This window comes from Typopeltis vanoorti, chromosome 6, assembly GCF_054136105.1.
Source record: "Typopeltis vanoorti isolate ZY-2024b chromosome 6, IOZ_Tvanoo_1.0, whole genome shotgun sequence".
Lineage (NCBI taxonomy): Eukaryota > Metazoa > Arthropoda > Arachnida > Uropygi > Thelyphonidae > Typopeltis > Typopeltis vanoorti.
The window spans coordinates 135009407-135025201 of NC_143554.1; the positions used below are offsets into that span (position 1 = coordinate 135009407).

Below are 15795 nucleotides of genomic sequence, written 5' to 3' on the forward strand. Positions count from 1 at the left end.
CAGAAATTTAGTGCTCTTTATTTTCACACAAAACAGACAGTCCAATTGGCAATCACATAATTGTCTAGAATAATACATCACATCATAGCCCTGCCTTGATGTAAAACTTTTGTCTGCTTCCAGTAAGATAAAATATGGATGACAAGAACATTTCCTGACAAGTATAACACCCTTTCTTTTAACTACCTAATCAAGTGGTTATAAGAAACAGTGATGTGTATGCACATCAACAATGATGCATATTAAAATTTTAATATTCTTGATACTACATAGAAATATCATGGATATGAAGTGTATGAGGAGTGATATATTTCATCCATAGGGACATATGTACATATGGTTAATTGGCGATAACTGGAGATCTAATATCATCTGTATATCACTAAAACATAACAGAAATCCAGATTTAATTCGTTCAATCAAGTGTAATATGCAGCTCAACCCAATGGTAAAAAAACTAACAGGAAATAACTGCAGTGAAGTTAATACTTCACTGCAGTGTTCATTTTCTCTTAAAGCTTTCATTGTGTTTCCAGCATTCATTTTCTGTTAAGGTTTTAAAAACTGCATTTTCAGTACCTAAATGAGATTGGGATTTAAAAAAAAAAAAAATGTAAAATACGTTCACGTTTGTGCACTAAGAAAAAAAATTGCAGATTTCTGCTCTGGATGGAAACTAATAATTGCAAACACCAGCATAAATATGCAAATAAATTTATTTGCAAAGAATACATGCAAGCAAATACATACACACATGCACAAGAAAACCTTATTGAATGTATTATTGTTAAAGGTAATATCTTTGAACTGATCAACTTCAAATTGATTCAAAATACAAGAGTCTGGAGGGTACTTAAAATCAAATGGTGATCACTGCCTATTTCATCAATGTTAAAGATAAATGAACAGCACACTCAGAAACATAAGAGAGTTTTAAACAAGGATCAAAGTTAAACATATTTAAAAGCAAACTCAAATATATAAATTTTGTTAAGGAGCTAGCAAAAAAAACAACCAAGAAGCTTCAGTAAAAACAGTCTTTGGAGAGACAGTATTTGAATGGAAAAAGGGATGTGCAGGGTTGTATACCATCGCCCTATATTTTTAATATTTATAGTGAATATATTATGAAAATGGCTAACTTAGACAAAGACCCAGCTGTAATTAAAATTAGTGGCAAAAAAATAAATAATTTAAGATATGCAGATGATACGACCCTCATAGCAGAAACAAAGGAGGATTTGGAGTAGTTGATTCTATTGGTTAAGAGGGAAAGCAAATAACTGGGCTTAATTTAAATGTTAGCAACACAAAAGTGATGGCTTCTATTAATAGGAATTTAGATGAATTTATGATTGATGGAGATAAAATAGAAATGGTTGAAAGTTATGATTTACTGGGATCCAGAATCAGAAATGATGGTAAATGTGAAGATGAATTAAAAGAAGGATAGCCATGGGGAAAAAAAGGTATGTTAAACTTGACAAAAATTATGAAAGATAGAGGTGTGAGTAAGGCCACTAAAGCTAGCATTGTCAAAGCAGTAGTGATGTATGGATGTGAATGTTGGACTATTAAGAAGAAAGGCAGCAAATTGATTCATTTGAATTATGGGTGTGGAAGAGACTTAAAATCCCATGGACTGCAAGAATGGCCAATAAGAAGGTTTTATTTTAGAGAGTATAAAACAGGATGTTCTTCAGAGGCAATGATCACTAAACAGACGTTAATAATATATTTTGGACATAATATACGAGGTGATGAATCATTGCAAAAGGCAGTTGTGTTGGGAAAGATTTAGGCTACAAGAAGGAAAGAAAGACCACAAGAAAGTTGGATGGACAACATAAAGAAACTTACAGCTGCTGAAAGAAAAGAGAAGAGGATGAGTGAGCTCAAGAGCCTTTGTTCAAAAGATCACCAAGAGTCGAAAACGACTGGATGGCACATAATAAAAACAGTTTGAAAACATGAAACATTTTTATATATATATATGAAAGATGAAAGAATGAACATTAACTCGGTTAACATACATATTTTTATGAAGAATTCAATGACTAGAACCAAGATTTAAGTAAAAAGGTTTTAATATAAAAAGACTACTAGTTTTGGCCTGTAACAGCCTTCATCAGGTGACATTATAAAAGAAAGAAAAAACACTAAACACTGAAGGTTAAAAGACTTAACTAGCATGAAAACATTGTGGTTGTATTTAAAGCTGTTCTTTCGTTTGTTGCATTGTGGGAGAGTGATATATATATAATATGTAATAATAATAATATATATATATATATATTATTGAATGGAAGGTTTACTTGGTTTGATAATTAAAATTTATTTAATGACTAAAAACTGAGGTTTTGAGTAAAAAATTTTATTAATACAACTAGTTTTGTCTGAGAACAGATTTCATCAGGTGTAAGTGAAAAGGACATAAAAAATATCAGAGGAAAACCATACGAATACTACAATTTCTACACAGCAGAATGTATAAAACAACTGAGGTTAACATTTAAATGGAAGAAAGAACTCTGGCTGTAGCAACATGGCCATGCGTGCATGTAAGGTCTCATGATCTCCAATATTGAATGGCAGAGCTGTGAGAGTCTGGCAAACTATAGCTCAGGTTGCTATTGATATTGTATGGACGGGGTTAAGAACAATTTCCTTAGATTCTAGAATCTGTCTCTCTAGTTTGTCATAAGAACTGTGAACATTGTTAGTTAAATCCCAGTGTATTTGATATTGTAGGCCTTCTTCATTCGAGTTTGCCAAAAATAATATGTTTTAGCAAAAAATTTTAAGGAAATACAATATCAAGACTTTTTTTCGCTACCTTACCAAAACTCCGCTCCATCTTAAGCCATCCAAAGGACAGACATAATAATCTCCGATATCCTGTTGTCTACAGCGTCCTCTGCGATTGTGGCAAATCGTACTACGGTCAAACGGAAAAATCCATCAAACTCTGGCTAGAAGAGCACAAAAGAGATATTTCCTACAACAAAACTCGGACCAGTGCCTTATCCAGCCATGTTTTATTTTCGGCAAACTCTAATGAAGAAGGCCTACAACATCAAAAACACATGGGAATTTAACAACATTCACAGACCTTATGACAAATTAGAGAGACAGATTCTAGAATCTAAAGAAATTGTTCTTAATCCCGTCCATATCAGTAGCAAACCTGAGCTAGTTTGCCAGACTCTCAGAGCTCTGCCATTTAATACTGAAGATCACGAGACCTTACATGCATGTATGGCCATGTTGCTACAGCCAGAGTCCTTTCTTCCATTTAAATGTTAACTCTGTTGTTTTATACATTCTGCTGTGTAGAAATCCAGTATTTGCATGGTTTTCTCTGATATTTTTTGTCCTTTTCACTTACACCTGATGAAGTCTGTTCTCAGATGAAAGAAGTTGTGTGTATTAATAAAGTTTTTTACTCAAAACCTTGGTTTTTAGTCATTAAATAAAATTTAATTATATATATATATATATATGTGTGATCATAGGCTTTTACTCGGTTGTTGTGATACATTTTAAAACATAGATTTAATGACTTAAAAAATAACTTATAAAGATTTTAATGAGAATAATACAACTAGTTTCGGCTTATAACAGCCTTCCTCAAGTATTCATAAAGGAAAAGAATAGTAATAAACATTGAAGTATCTAAAACAACTGGAAATTACAGGTAAAAATTGCCACTATATATATATATATATATATATATATATGTGGCGATTAGTTTTTACTCGGTTGTTATACATTTCAAAAAATAGATTTAATGACTCCAAGACCGAGATAACATATAAAGATTTTAATGATAAATACTACTAGTTTCGGCATATAGCAGCCTTCTTCAGGTATTTATAAAGGAAAGGAATACTAATAAACATTGAATTATTTAAATAAACAAACTGGAAATTACAGGTACAAATTGCCTCACATAATCGATACATAAAAACGTTGTATTTTTCAAGTTGTTCCAACTGGCGTGCCATTGTTTGTTGCAATTGTGCGTGCAAGTTCACGTGAACGCCAATATTGAATAACTGCAGCATGGCTATCTGGGATGTTATAACTTAAATTATTATTTAAGTGGACCGGGTTCAGTAGGATTTCCCGTGATTCTACGATTTTTCTAAGAAAAATCGTAGAATCACGGGAAATCCTACTGAACCCGGTCCACTTAAATAATAATTTAAGTTATAACATCCCAGATAGCCATGCTGCAGTTATTCAATATTGGCGTTCACGTGAACTTGCACGCACAATTGCAACAAACAATGGCACGCCAGTTGGAACAACTTGAAAAATACAACGTTTTTATGTATCGATTATGTGAGGCAATTTGTACCTGTAATTTCCAGTTTGTTTATTTAAATAATTCAATGTTTATTAGTATTCCTTTCCTTTATAAATACCTGAAGAAGGCTGCTATATGCCGAAACTAGTAGTATTTATCATTAAAATCTTTATATGTTATCTCGGTCTTGGAGTCATTAAATCTATTTTTTGAAATATATATATATATATATATATATATATATATAGGGTGTTCGGGATAAATTTGACATATTTATAATTAATTATATTTTTCCGTAAGTTACATGTATTAACACACACTTCTCTTCATTTAAAAGTTTGGACCCTTCTTCATTCATATACAAGATGTCAGAAAGGATGGATAGCTGGAACCCACCTGAATCATGGAAGAGAATAACTTGTATCATGATGATTCGTGCCCGCCATCAAAATAAGGATATTACGACTGCTGCCCAATGCTCCCTGAATACAGTAAAAACAATCAGGCATGAACTAGAGACTTGCAATGGTGACTACGAGGATGTAGCAAGAAGAAAGATCCCTAGCAGACGATCTGATTGCGTTCGTACAGCAGAATTCCTCGCAAATCTGCAGGAACAGGTGTTGAAGAACCCTGGCATTGGAATTCGGGCTTTGTTCGTGGAGTTGCTAACTGTAGTCAAGCCCTGGATAACAAGGGTAGCCAATGGTAGGCCGTATGTATGGCAGCAGGATTCGGCCCCTTGCCACACCTCTGGGAAAAGTCAAAAATGGTTGTCTGAAAATTTCTACGACTTCACCAGTCCAAATGTTTGGCCTCCAAACTCCCCAGACCTTAACCCCATGGATTATTTTGTATGGGGCGCAGTTGAAAAAGACACCAATCGCACTTCCAGTAATACAAAAGCCCAGTTAATGGATAAAATTAAAACAGTTTTTGCGGCCCTTCCCAGGGAGACTGTAGCATCAGCTTGTTCGAGGTTCCGAAGCAGAATTGAAGCTGTGATCGATGCTAATGGTGGTTATTTTGAGTAAATCTTGTTGATAGTATTGTAATTAACTCTGCCTGTAATGTTTTTTTGTCAATTCATTAAATTTAATAGATACAAAGAAGATTTTCTTTTTCCTTACGAAACTGTCAAATTTATCCCGAACACCCTGTATATACACCCTGGATAAATTTGACAGTTTCGTAAGGAAAAAGAAAATCTTCTTTGTATCTATTAAATTTAATGAATTGACAAAAAAACATTACAGGCAGAGTTAATTACAATACTATCAACAAGATTTACTCAAAATAACCACCATTAGTCGATCACAGCTTCAATTCTGCTTTGGAACCTCGAACAAGCTGATGCTACAGTCTCCCTGGGAAGGGCCGCAAAAACTGTTTTAATTTTATCCATTAACTGGGCTTTTGTATTACTGGAAGTGCGATTGGTGTCTTTTTCAACTGCGCCCCATACAAAATAATCCATGGGGTTAAGGTCTGGGGAGTTTGGAGGCCAAACATTTGGACTGGTGAAGTCGTAGAAATTTTCAGACAACCATTTTTGACTTTTCCCAGAGGTGTGGCAAGGGGCCGAATCCTGCTGCCATACATACGGCCTACCATTGGCTACCCTTGTTATCCAGGGCTTGACTACAGTTAGCAACTCCACGAACAAAGCCCGAATTCCAATGCCAGGGTTCTTCAACACCTGTTCCTGCAGATTTGCGAGGAATTCTGCTGTACGAACGCAATCAGATCGTCTGCTAGGGATCTTTCTTCTTGCTACATCCTCGTAGTCACCATTGCAAGTCTCTAGTTCATGCCTGATTGTTTTTACTGTATTCAGGGAGCATTGGGCAGCAGTCGTAATATCCTTATTTTGATGGCGGGCACAAATCATCATGATACAAGTTATTCTCTTCCATGATTCAGGTGGGTTCCAGCTATCCATCCTTTCTAACATCTTGTATATGAATGAAGAAGGGTCCAAACTTTTAAATGAAGAGAAGTGTGTGTTAATACATGTAACTTACGGAAAAATATAATTAATTATAAATATGTCAAATTTATCCCGAACACCCTGTATATATATATATATATATAGTGGCAATTTTTACATATATATATATAGCATGATTGATAGAATCTGAAGGCAACATTCATTAACTCGATCAAGAAAGCATTTGGTGAGGCTATCTTGAAAGATAAAAAAATAAGAACTTCCTGGAGGATTCAAAAAAGTTAAAGTAAACTTATTAAATGAATAAAAAAATATAGGAAAGATATAGGGTCTTCATTTGGTATTTTTATTTAGTAAAGAAGAGAAACGATTTGGAATGTCAGTAATATTTATTGACATCCTTGCGTTTCACAACTGTTTGACATCTGCATATAAATGAGGTGTCTTTCATAGTGGCGAAGTCTAGCAGCACATTCTTTCTGGTCTGTTTGTAATAGAGGTCCACAGCAAGTTAGAGCTCCACAGTTATAATTCTCAGAACACTTCAACATGCATTCTGTTGTGAGTTGCTGATCTTGATCCTGAAAGAACAAGTAAAGTTTCTACATTATATAGTCACTTGTACTGTAGCAAACACAATTATAATAAACGTAATGAACGTTTATTTCAATGTTTTTTTTTCTGGTTCCAGAGATACCATCTCTGGAACCAAACTGAAAAACTCTGACCAAAGCTTTACAAGTACAATGCTGGAAATTCTATAGTAAACTGTCCATTATAACAAAATATTGCTTTTTGATGATTATGTAGACTTATAAAAATAAATTTATAAATTATAAAGATAAGTTATACAGCGAAACTATTCAGTTTTTATTATTATTATCCTAAGATCCCATGGAGTCACAGACTCATCTAGGTCCCTTTTGTCATGCGCAGCTCATCAATCATTCACAACCCTCAATGCAAAAAACCCTTTTCACTCCCTTGCTGTCATATACAACTTCCAGGGATTACCTGTTGTTCTCCTGCCATTTTATGAAAAACCTATTCAGTGTTAATCCTATTAAAACCCCTTACTAACTTGTATGTCTCTGTCATATCCCTCTTCCTCTTATCCACTAAACACTGTAAACTGCATCAAGTCAACCTTTCTTCATATTCAACCATCTCTGGAATGCTGATACAAAATGAGATACATTTTGGTCAATTGCCTCTGGATACTCTCCAACATCTCTTCATCCTTTTGAAAACCAGGTGATCAAATCTGTGCACAGTAATCCATATGTGGCCAAATCAGATTATTATACCAATGAAACCAAAATCTTAATTTTACAAATCAGTGTCCTCTACCTCATTCTCAGAATTAGCTGTGTTGTCCTATCAATTTTGGCAATATCTCCTCTAAATTTTAGATACTTATCCACCATCACCCCAAGATCTCTTATTTCCTACACCTCCAATAATATATCCCTACCAAGAGTAAATTCTACATCCAGTCTTTCTTTTCCAAATTTTTAAAACTTACATTTTGCAACATTCAATTGGCATCCCCACTCCTGTGCCATTGATTCAGTCTATTCAAGCCTTCTTGTAAGGCCACAACATCTGCTCTGCTCTACTCTATTCCTCATAGTTCTCAACTTTGCATCATCTGCAAATGGCTGTATATCCCCATTCAAATCTTCCCCAATATCATTAACATACAGGCTAAATAGCAATGGCCCTAAAACAAACCACCGAGGCACACCACAAGTTTCTTTTCTGATCTGGAATATTGCTCCCCCATGCACAACTTGTTGATACCTATCAGATAGCCAATCTCCAATACAGTGCACCAATATAACTAATCTAATATCTAACCCATCTGGTCTAGTTTGGCTATCAGTTCATCATGCAGTAATCTATCAAAAGCCTTTGCAAAGTCTAAGTATACTACTGTGTATCCATCTCCTGCATGCAATACTGCTGTCACCTTGTTGTAATAAGTAAGTAGATTACTAAGATGTGGCCTTCCTTTAGCAAATCCATGCTGTCCATCAAAGTTAATGTTGTCAATCCAATTTTGGATCCTGATTCTCACCAGTCTTTCCAACACTTTAACCTTTATACTGTTTCAGTTCTTTAAGAACCCCTTATCAAATTCTGACTGTAACAGAAGTGGTCCTTTTTCATCTAGCTCTGCCTGCTTTTCTTCTACTAGGAAAAATCTAATTTCTCTCCTGTATAAAGTTCTTCAGTGTATTGCTCTTAATTGTGTGTTATTTCATCGTCTTCATCCTTACACTGAATATATAATAATATAAGCCCATATAGTAATAATAATAAAATTTGTGAGGGTAGGGATTTGGGAGTGATTACTGACAGGGAGAATACACTGACAAGTATAGAACAACTAACTTGTTATTACTCTTTATAGAGGGCATATTGATAAATTTAGAGGGCATATTGCTAGTGTTACAAAGGCTGCACATCATAGTGCTGCTATGATGTTAAAGAAGTACTTTAACATGTAAGGATAAGGAAGTGGTTGTGCCACTGTATAAGGCACTGGTCAGACCACACTTGGACTATAGTGCTCAGATCTGGTCACATGTTTTTCAGTGTGATGTGGAACATTGGAGAGGGTCCAGAGGCAAGTGACTAAGACAATGTCAGGACTTTGGAAGGCTGGCTATGATAGAGACATTTAAGTTAGTGAGAGGATTTTATCAGATTAATCAAGAGGGGGATTATAATGAGAGTAGAAGGTGAATGGGGAAGAACCAGAGGTCATTCCTGGAAGTTATGCAAAAGTGTGGTGGTGGTGAGGAGTAGATTTTTTACATGGAGAATTGTCAGTGAATGGAACGCATTACCAGAATGTGTTGTTAATTCAAGGAGCGTTAAGGATTTTAAGATTCTATATGATAAATATATTGTCAGTTGAATGAACCTCCCACAATGAGTCTGCTGACTCCATGGAGGGTGTAATAATAAGAATAGAATGGTGAGAGCATGAACAGTCAAGGAGTGGCATGATACACTTTGTTCTCTAGGAAGAACCTCCCATAATGAGTCTTTTGACTCCATAGAGGCCTGAATAATAATAATAATAATGGGTGATATAAGAACTAGAGGTCATCCCTGGAGTAAATGAGTTCAAGGAGTGGCATGATAGACTTTGTTCTCTAGGAAGGACCTACCCACAATGAGTCTTTTCACTCCATAGAGGCCTGAATAATAATAATAATAATGGGTGATATGGAATATGTTGCCAGAATGGGTGGCAAGTGCTCCAACATTGAATACGTTCAAGGCAAGGTCTGATACTTATTGTAGTCTGTGAGTATTTAACCTCCCATGATGAGTCTTTGGACTCCATGGAGACTTGGAAATAATACTAATGAGTTTAGCAGTGACTCTTTAGGATCACTCAGCGAGATTTAAAGTGATCTTGAAATTCGCTCAGAGTTTTCAGAGAGAGAGAGAGGTGTGCCCTGTTCTTTAACAGTAACTTGATAAAAGTTGAAACCAGTCTGAATAGTGGCCTTTCCCATAATGCAAAGGAATATACACTTTTGAAAGGAAGTGAGATACATTATGGGATGCCGAGACAGTTGATGTTAAGCCACCAGCCTCTATATATAACTAGCCTAGTCATGAAAATACATCACAATGCTTATATATGAATAAAGGATTAAACGATATAATTTCTGGACAAGTTTAATTAAAATGAATTTGGAAATTTGTAAAATTCCATAGTACAGCATGTTGTTGCAGTAAGTAAAAATAAGTTTTACCTTTTTTTAAATAAAACAAATTTTTAAATATTTGTACATACCTTATAAAATTCTGGCTGTATAGTGACATGAGTAATAGCTTCATTGTGAAAAAAATGCTTCACTTCGTTTGACACTTGTAGGTATACAGAGGGTGACTGGAAAACTATATGAACAGTGGCTATTGCTTCAGAACTAGTCAAACGCCATACATGAAGATCATGAATGTTCAGAATTCCTGGAAACTGCCAAATGAGTTTTATATATATCATTTAGTTACTTTTATTTATTTAGTTAGTTATTTTTTGAAAAAGTAGTTCATTAAAGGAAATAAAATGCACAAGAGATAAGAATTTGTGAAATGTTTAATCCAGTCTTTTTTTTTTTTCCTGATAGTATTTTTGGATTTTGCTTTAAGAAATAATTTACATGAATATTATTACTGCATGTATAGTCCATAATTTTGCTATGAAATGAATTTAAGAATAAGAAATCATTCCTAAGCAACCATTAGAACTAGAAATTGTAAATATCCTACAGTTCTTCATAATATGAAATTATATGCAAAAGTAAAATTAAAGAACTGCATAAAAGACACAGCATGTTAAGAGAAAATTGATGAAGCTACTTGGAAGCCTATTTTGGACATCAGAATGAAATTTAACAGTATTCGTTTTGAAAATGGTTTGATACATCTTGAGTTTCAAAATCATTTTAACGTGTTTCAGTTGCTCACTAAGCATTTTATCATGAGATAGAAAAGCACTTTCTACCAGAATTTACATAAACACTAAATATATTCTCATCTGAACATAGCATTTATAGTATCTTTATATGGGATTTTTTTGATGGAAGGTAAGTTGTTTAGCTGATCTCATATGGAGATAGCAGGGTTTTTCTCCTGGAAACTTGGTTTTTTCATCCTGCATACAGGCAAATAAGTTATGAGAATACATGCAATTTACAGACAAAAATTATTGCTTTTGGTGGTGGCAGGTAATAGATGACATTGATGGTAGTAGTGTCATTATGTTGTAATTGGAGACTCGAGTAATAGGGTAGATGGCAAGATGCACATAGCAGAGTAGAGTATCCTCCCATGATGAGTCCTTGGAAGTGCCATGTGAAATGCACTTCCAAGGACTCTGAAACTTCCAGCTGAAATGCATCTTCAGCTAGCTGAAGATGCATTTTCTATCAGCTGCAGGAACTCTCTCTCTCTCTCTCACACACACACACACACACACACACACACACACTCTTCCATCGGGTTCTAGTCAGTTAAATTTATTTTTATAAATGTATACATCCTGAGTAAATCCTAATTTCAATTATATATATATATATATATACACATATATATATATATATATATATACATTTTTTTTTCCTGCATTTTACAGGATCTTTCCCTAGACCTATATGACCTATATATTTGGTGTTTTGCTATATGACTCATACATGAAACCATGTTTTCTTTTTATGTTTTATTAACAAAGTATATATATATAAACACAACATATAAAATAAGCTTGTAAGTAGCAAGCAAGCAAGCACAGCTTCTTCCAAAATCAATGGTAAAATCACGAAATTCTTGCTATTTTTTTATCTTCACATCAGTTGTTGGTATCCCATAATACAATGCACATATACTTGCGGACATGTATAACGCTATGCATTATTGGATGAGCCACTACCCAGACTGGTTTTGACTTTTATTGAGGTCTTGTAAGTGGAGGACCAGACTAAAAAGTGATACCAAGGTTGAAGTAATGCAGAAGGAAGTCTATCTCTAATCCAGAGTAATTTAGTAATAAGGTGTGACATCTTTTGACTACTTGTATATGGAAATATGATTTCTGCATTACTTCAACCTTGGTATCACTTCTGGGTCTGTCTCCAATTGATGAGACCTCAGTAAAGGTCAAAACTGGTCTGGGCAGTGGTCCATCCCATAATGCATAGCATTATATGTCTGCAAGGATATGTGCATTGCATTATGGGATACTAAGGCAATTGATGTGAAGTCATTAGTTTCTATATACAAGTAGCTCAGTGGTGGAGTGAATTCACGCACAAACTTTGTTTGCTTACACTCGGATAAAGAATGAAACCAAGAATATGTAATTTCTTGGCATCTTTAATATATAATATAACCAAGTGAAAAAAACTTGCAACATTCTCTCAAAACCTCTAGCAAAATCTCAACCAGTCCAATTGTTTTGGTGACATCGAAAATACTAGTATTTGAAACACACTCTCTTCTTGCATTTATAAACCTCAGACCTGCCCTATCCCTCTAGCATTAAAACCTACTTCTCCAGGATGAAATACCCCAATAAAGTGTTCATTTAACAACTCCATTATATCCTTTGCACTAGTCACTCTATTCAATTTTTATCCAACAATATCATTCTTCCACAATCATTTCTCCTCCTAATGGCCAGATAATGAAAGAATTCCTTAGGATTTTCTTTGGATCTCAAGGATAATCTCTTCTTATATTCCAGTTTTGCTTTCTTTACCATACTAGTCATTTTCCTGGCCTGAGACTTATATTCTTCATTATTATTATTACGTGACATCTCCAAGGAGTCCAAAGATTCATTGAGGAAGGGCACCTACTCTCCGTCTTCACTACTCGGTCCACCAACTACAACAAACTGCAACTACCATCATCTTCATCATCTACACCAATGCCATCTATCATTCACCACCACTATCATTTGCACAGACAATCACAAACATCCATGCCCATAGCGAGATTTGAACCCACAGCCTTTCGGCTGGAGAGCAGATATGCCAACCACTTGGCCATCCAGGCCAGAAATCCTGTCCTATGCATCTGCTTTCCACCCATCTCCTTATATCTCTTCCATAACCTCTTTTTCACTTACAGTTCCCATTTGATATTGATTGTCATCCACTTTACACCAAATTGTGTTCTTGTCTTCACTTGCAGTATACAACTTGCTATTGCTGTTAATAAACATTAATTCACAAGTTCCCAAGCAGTGATTATATCTTGCCCTTCCAATTCCTTCATTCACGGAATTGCCTAAGCTGATATCTTTGACTATGATAATCGCGTACCTTATGAATGAAACCAAGCTGCTTACTCTTGCTCAACATTGACCCTCCCAGTTAACATCATACACTCCTTTCTCTTTGATACTCATACATCCTGCATGTCTATTCATCTTCCAAGTCAAACCACCTGGTCATTCCAACTAGGAGCAGAGATGCTATCTCAGTTATAATCAGATCTTCTGATGCTATGACCAAATCTAAAACTCTTGAACCTTTTGGCTACTTTTACTACATGTTGTCTAGGACATGTGTCCCCCAAGAATTCCAGAAATTCCATTCCTTTACTACTACATAATATTATTGTTACATAATATTGCTGTTAATAAAGATTAATTCACAAGTTCCCATCCAGAAATTCCATTCCTTTACTACTACATAATATTATACTTCTGTAGTTAAAATCTCCTATAACTATCATTCTTTTTGCACTCGCCAAGCTCAAACTGACTAAACATCTCCTGTTCTTTATCCTCTGTACTCCCTGGCTTATAGCAACACCCCACTAAATATCCTGTCCTGCTCACCTCTACCTCACACCATATGCTTTCAAACCATTAGTGCCATTACCCTCCAAATCTTCCACTCTGAGCAGTCTTAAGTCATCACTTATCATACCACTTCTTGGTGGATAGAAGAAGGAGAGGTGATATGATTGAGACTTTTAAACTGTTGAGAGGTGGTTACAGGGTTGACACTGGGGAGTTCTTTCGCTTGGTTGAACAGTGGGAACGAGTGATGACAAGGGGCCATCCCTGGAAGTTCCGAAAGGAAACTGTGAGAAAGAGGGTGAGGAGTGGTTTCTTTGCATGGAGGATGGTTGAACCATGGAATGCATTGCCTGATAGATTGGTGAGAGCGAGAATGGTCAATGAGTTTAAGGAGTGGTATGATAGACATTATGTTTCCTAGGAGGGTCCTCCCATGATGAGTCTTTTGACTCCATGGAGGCCTGAATAATAACAAGCAGTACTCCACTACTGTGTTTCCCTTCCTATCCTGTCAAAAAATTGTATATCTTGCAACTTCTATTCCTGTCAGTATATCATCTTCTGTCAACAATGTCTCAGAGATCCCAATAGTCTTTGGACAGGCTGATGCTATCAGTGTCACTAATTCATCTCCTTTATTCTGGATGCTCTTAACATAAAGAGTCTTACTCTTACTATAAAGAATCAAGGCATTTTCACTGTTTCCATACCTATCATTATCTCCTCCAGAATCCACTGGATTCAGCATTACCTGATATATTCCCCCTTCTCCCAAATGCCTATTCCCACAAGAGACCACCCCTGCTACCATCCACCCTGATATTTCCTGTATTGGCACACTGACATGTTCAGAGAACAACATTCTCTCCAGATCCTACATCCTTCCTCATTCAAATGCAATCCATCTCTTGCATATAGTTCCTTTCTGTCCTCAAATGCCCTCCAAACATCCACATAATCCAAGCCTCTCTTTAAACACATATAATAATTATCGATGCTCTTCTCTGCAGCTCTGCATTATCATACCCGGGCAAAACACTCACTATCTTCCCTCTTTCTCTCTCTCTCGGTCTTCTACCATACAACCTCAAGCATGAACATCAGATCTCTTGCCACCCAATTCACATTGCCTCTCAAGTCATTTGTATCCACCATCACATTCCCATCTCATCTACCCTTTCAACCTGGGCAAAACACTCACTATCTTCCCTCTCTCTCTCTCTCTCTCTCTCTCTCTCAGTCTTCTACCATACAACCTCAAGCATGAACATCAGATCTCTTGCCACCCAATTCACATTGTCTCTCAAGTCATTTGTATCCACCATCACATTTCCATCTCATCCACCCTTTCACCTCACTTGATTGCCATAGTCACACTATCTATCATTCCTCTAGGCAAACACAGCTCTGGCATTCTATCTTGTACACAACATATTATCGAGTATCCATACATCAACTCTTACCACTCTGTTTCTTTCTTGCTCACTTGCATCCCTCACTCTCTCTCTCTCTCTCTCTCTCTCCTCTAACACTTTGTTTGTTCTCCCACTTACCTGCCATCTCTCCATCCCTGGTTCCAGCACTGTTTTGCCTTTCTGTCATTCCCTCTGGTTTACTGGTTCTCCTATTCTTTTCCCTTCTATCATTCCCATAACTCTCTCTCATTCCTACTCTGATTCGCTTTGTATTTGTTGTTTCCAATCACCTAATCTCTTTCACACTTCTCAACTTCCTGATACATTCCACTTCTTCTTTTGGTGCATCTGTCTCTCTCTCTCTCTCTCTCTCTCTCTACAAGCCGCTTACTCTTGCTCAACATTCACCCTCCCAATTAACACCATCTTCAAAAACCTCATGATGTTTGAAACCTACTTTTTTTTTTTCATTCACATTCTGTTCATTTTCCTCATCCTCGATCGTGATACTCATCTATCTTTCTCTCTCTCTCTCTCTCTCTGTCTTTAGTCACCTGTTTCTAATGTAACGCTGCTGAGATCCATCATGCTAATTTCTAAATCACAAAGTTCTCTCCATTTTCTATATTTTCTGCAGACATGCACTCCCTGATCTCTCAACTTCCTTATTTCTAACTACCAGGATGTGTACATGTCGCAAGCACCATATACCACGAAATCCTGTAGTATGCTGCATAAAATGTATAAATGAGGGTGGACTTGGTGATAAGCACTGGTAAAC

General features: G+C 35.9%; 1 protein-coding gene across 1 annotated transcript in view; it reads right to left on the reverse strand.

The window, feature by feature from the left end:
- Window positions 1-6586: 6586 nt before the first annotated feature.
- The window catches only part of LOC150105965 (proton-coupled zinc antiporter SLC30A1-like), an 89299-nt gene continuing 80090 nt past the window's right edge, over window positions 6587-15795 (reverse strand). The window contains exons 7-8 of the mRNA XM_090393726.1: window positions 10084-10266; window positions 6587-6844 (exon numbers count right to left, since the gene is read on the reverse strand). Coding sequence (XP_090249852.1) covers window positions 6653-6844; window positions 10084-10266 — 375 coding nt within the window. The 3' untranslated portion in view covers window positions 6587-6652. The remainder of the gene's footprint in view (window positions 6845-10083; window positions 10267-15795) is intronic.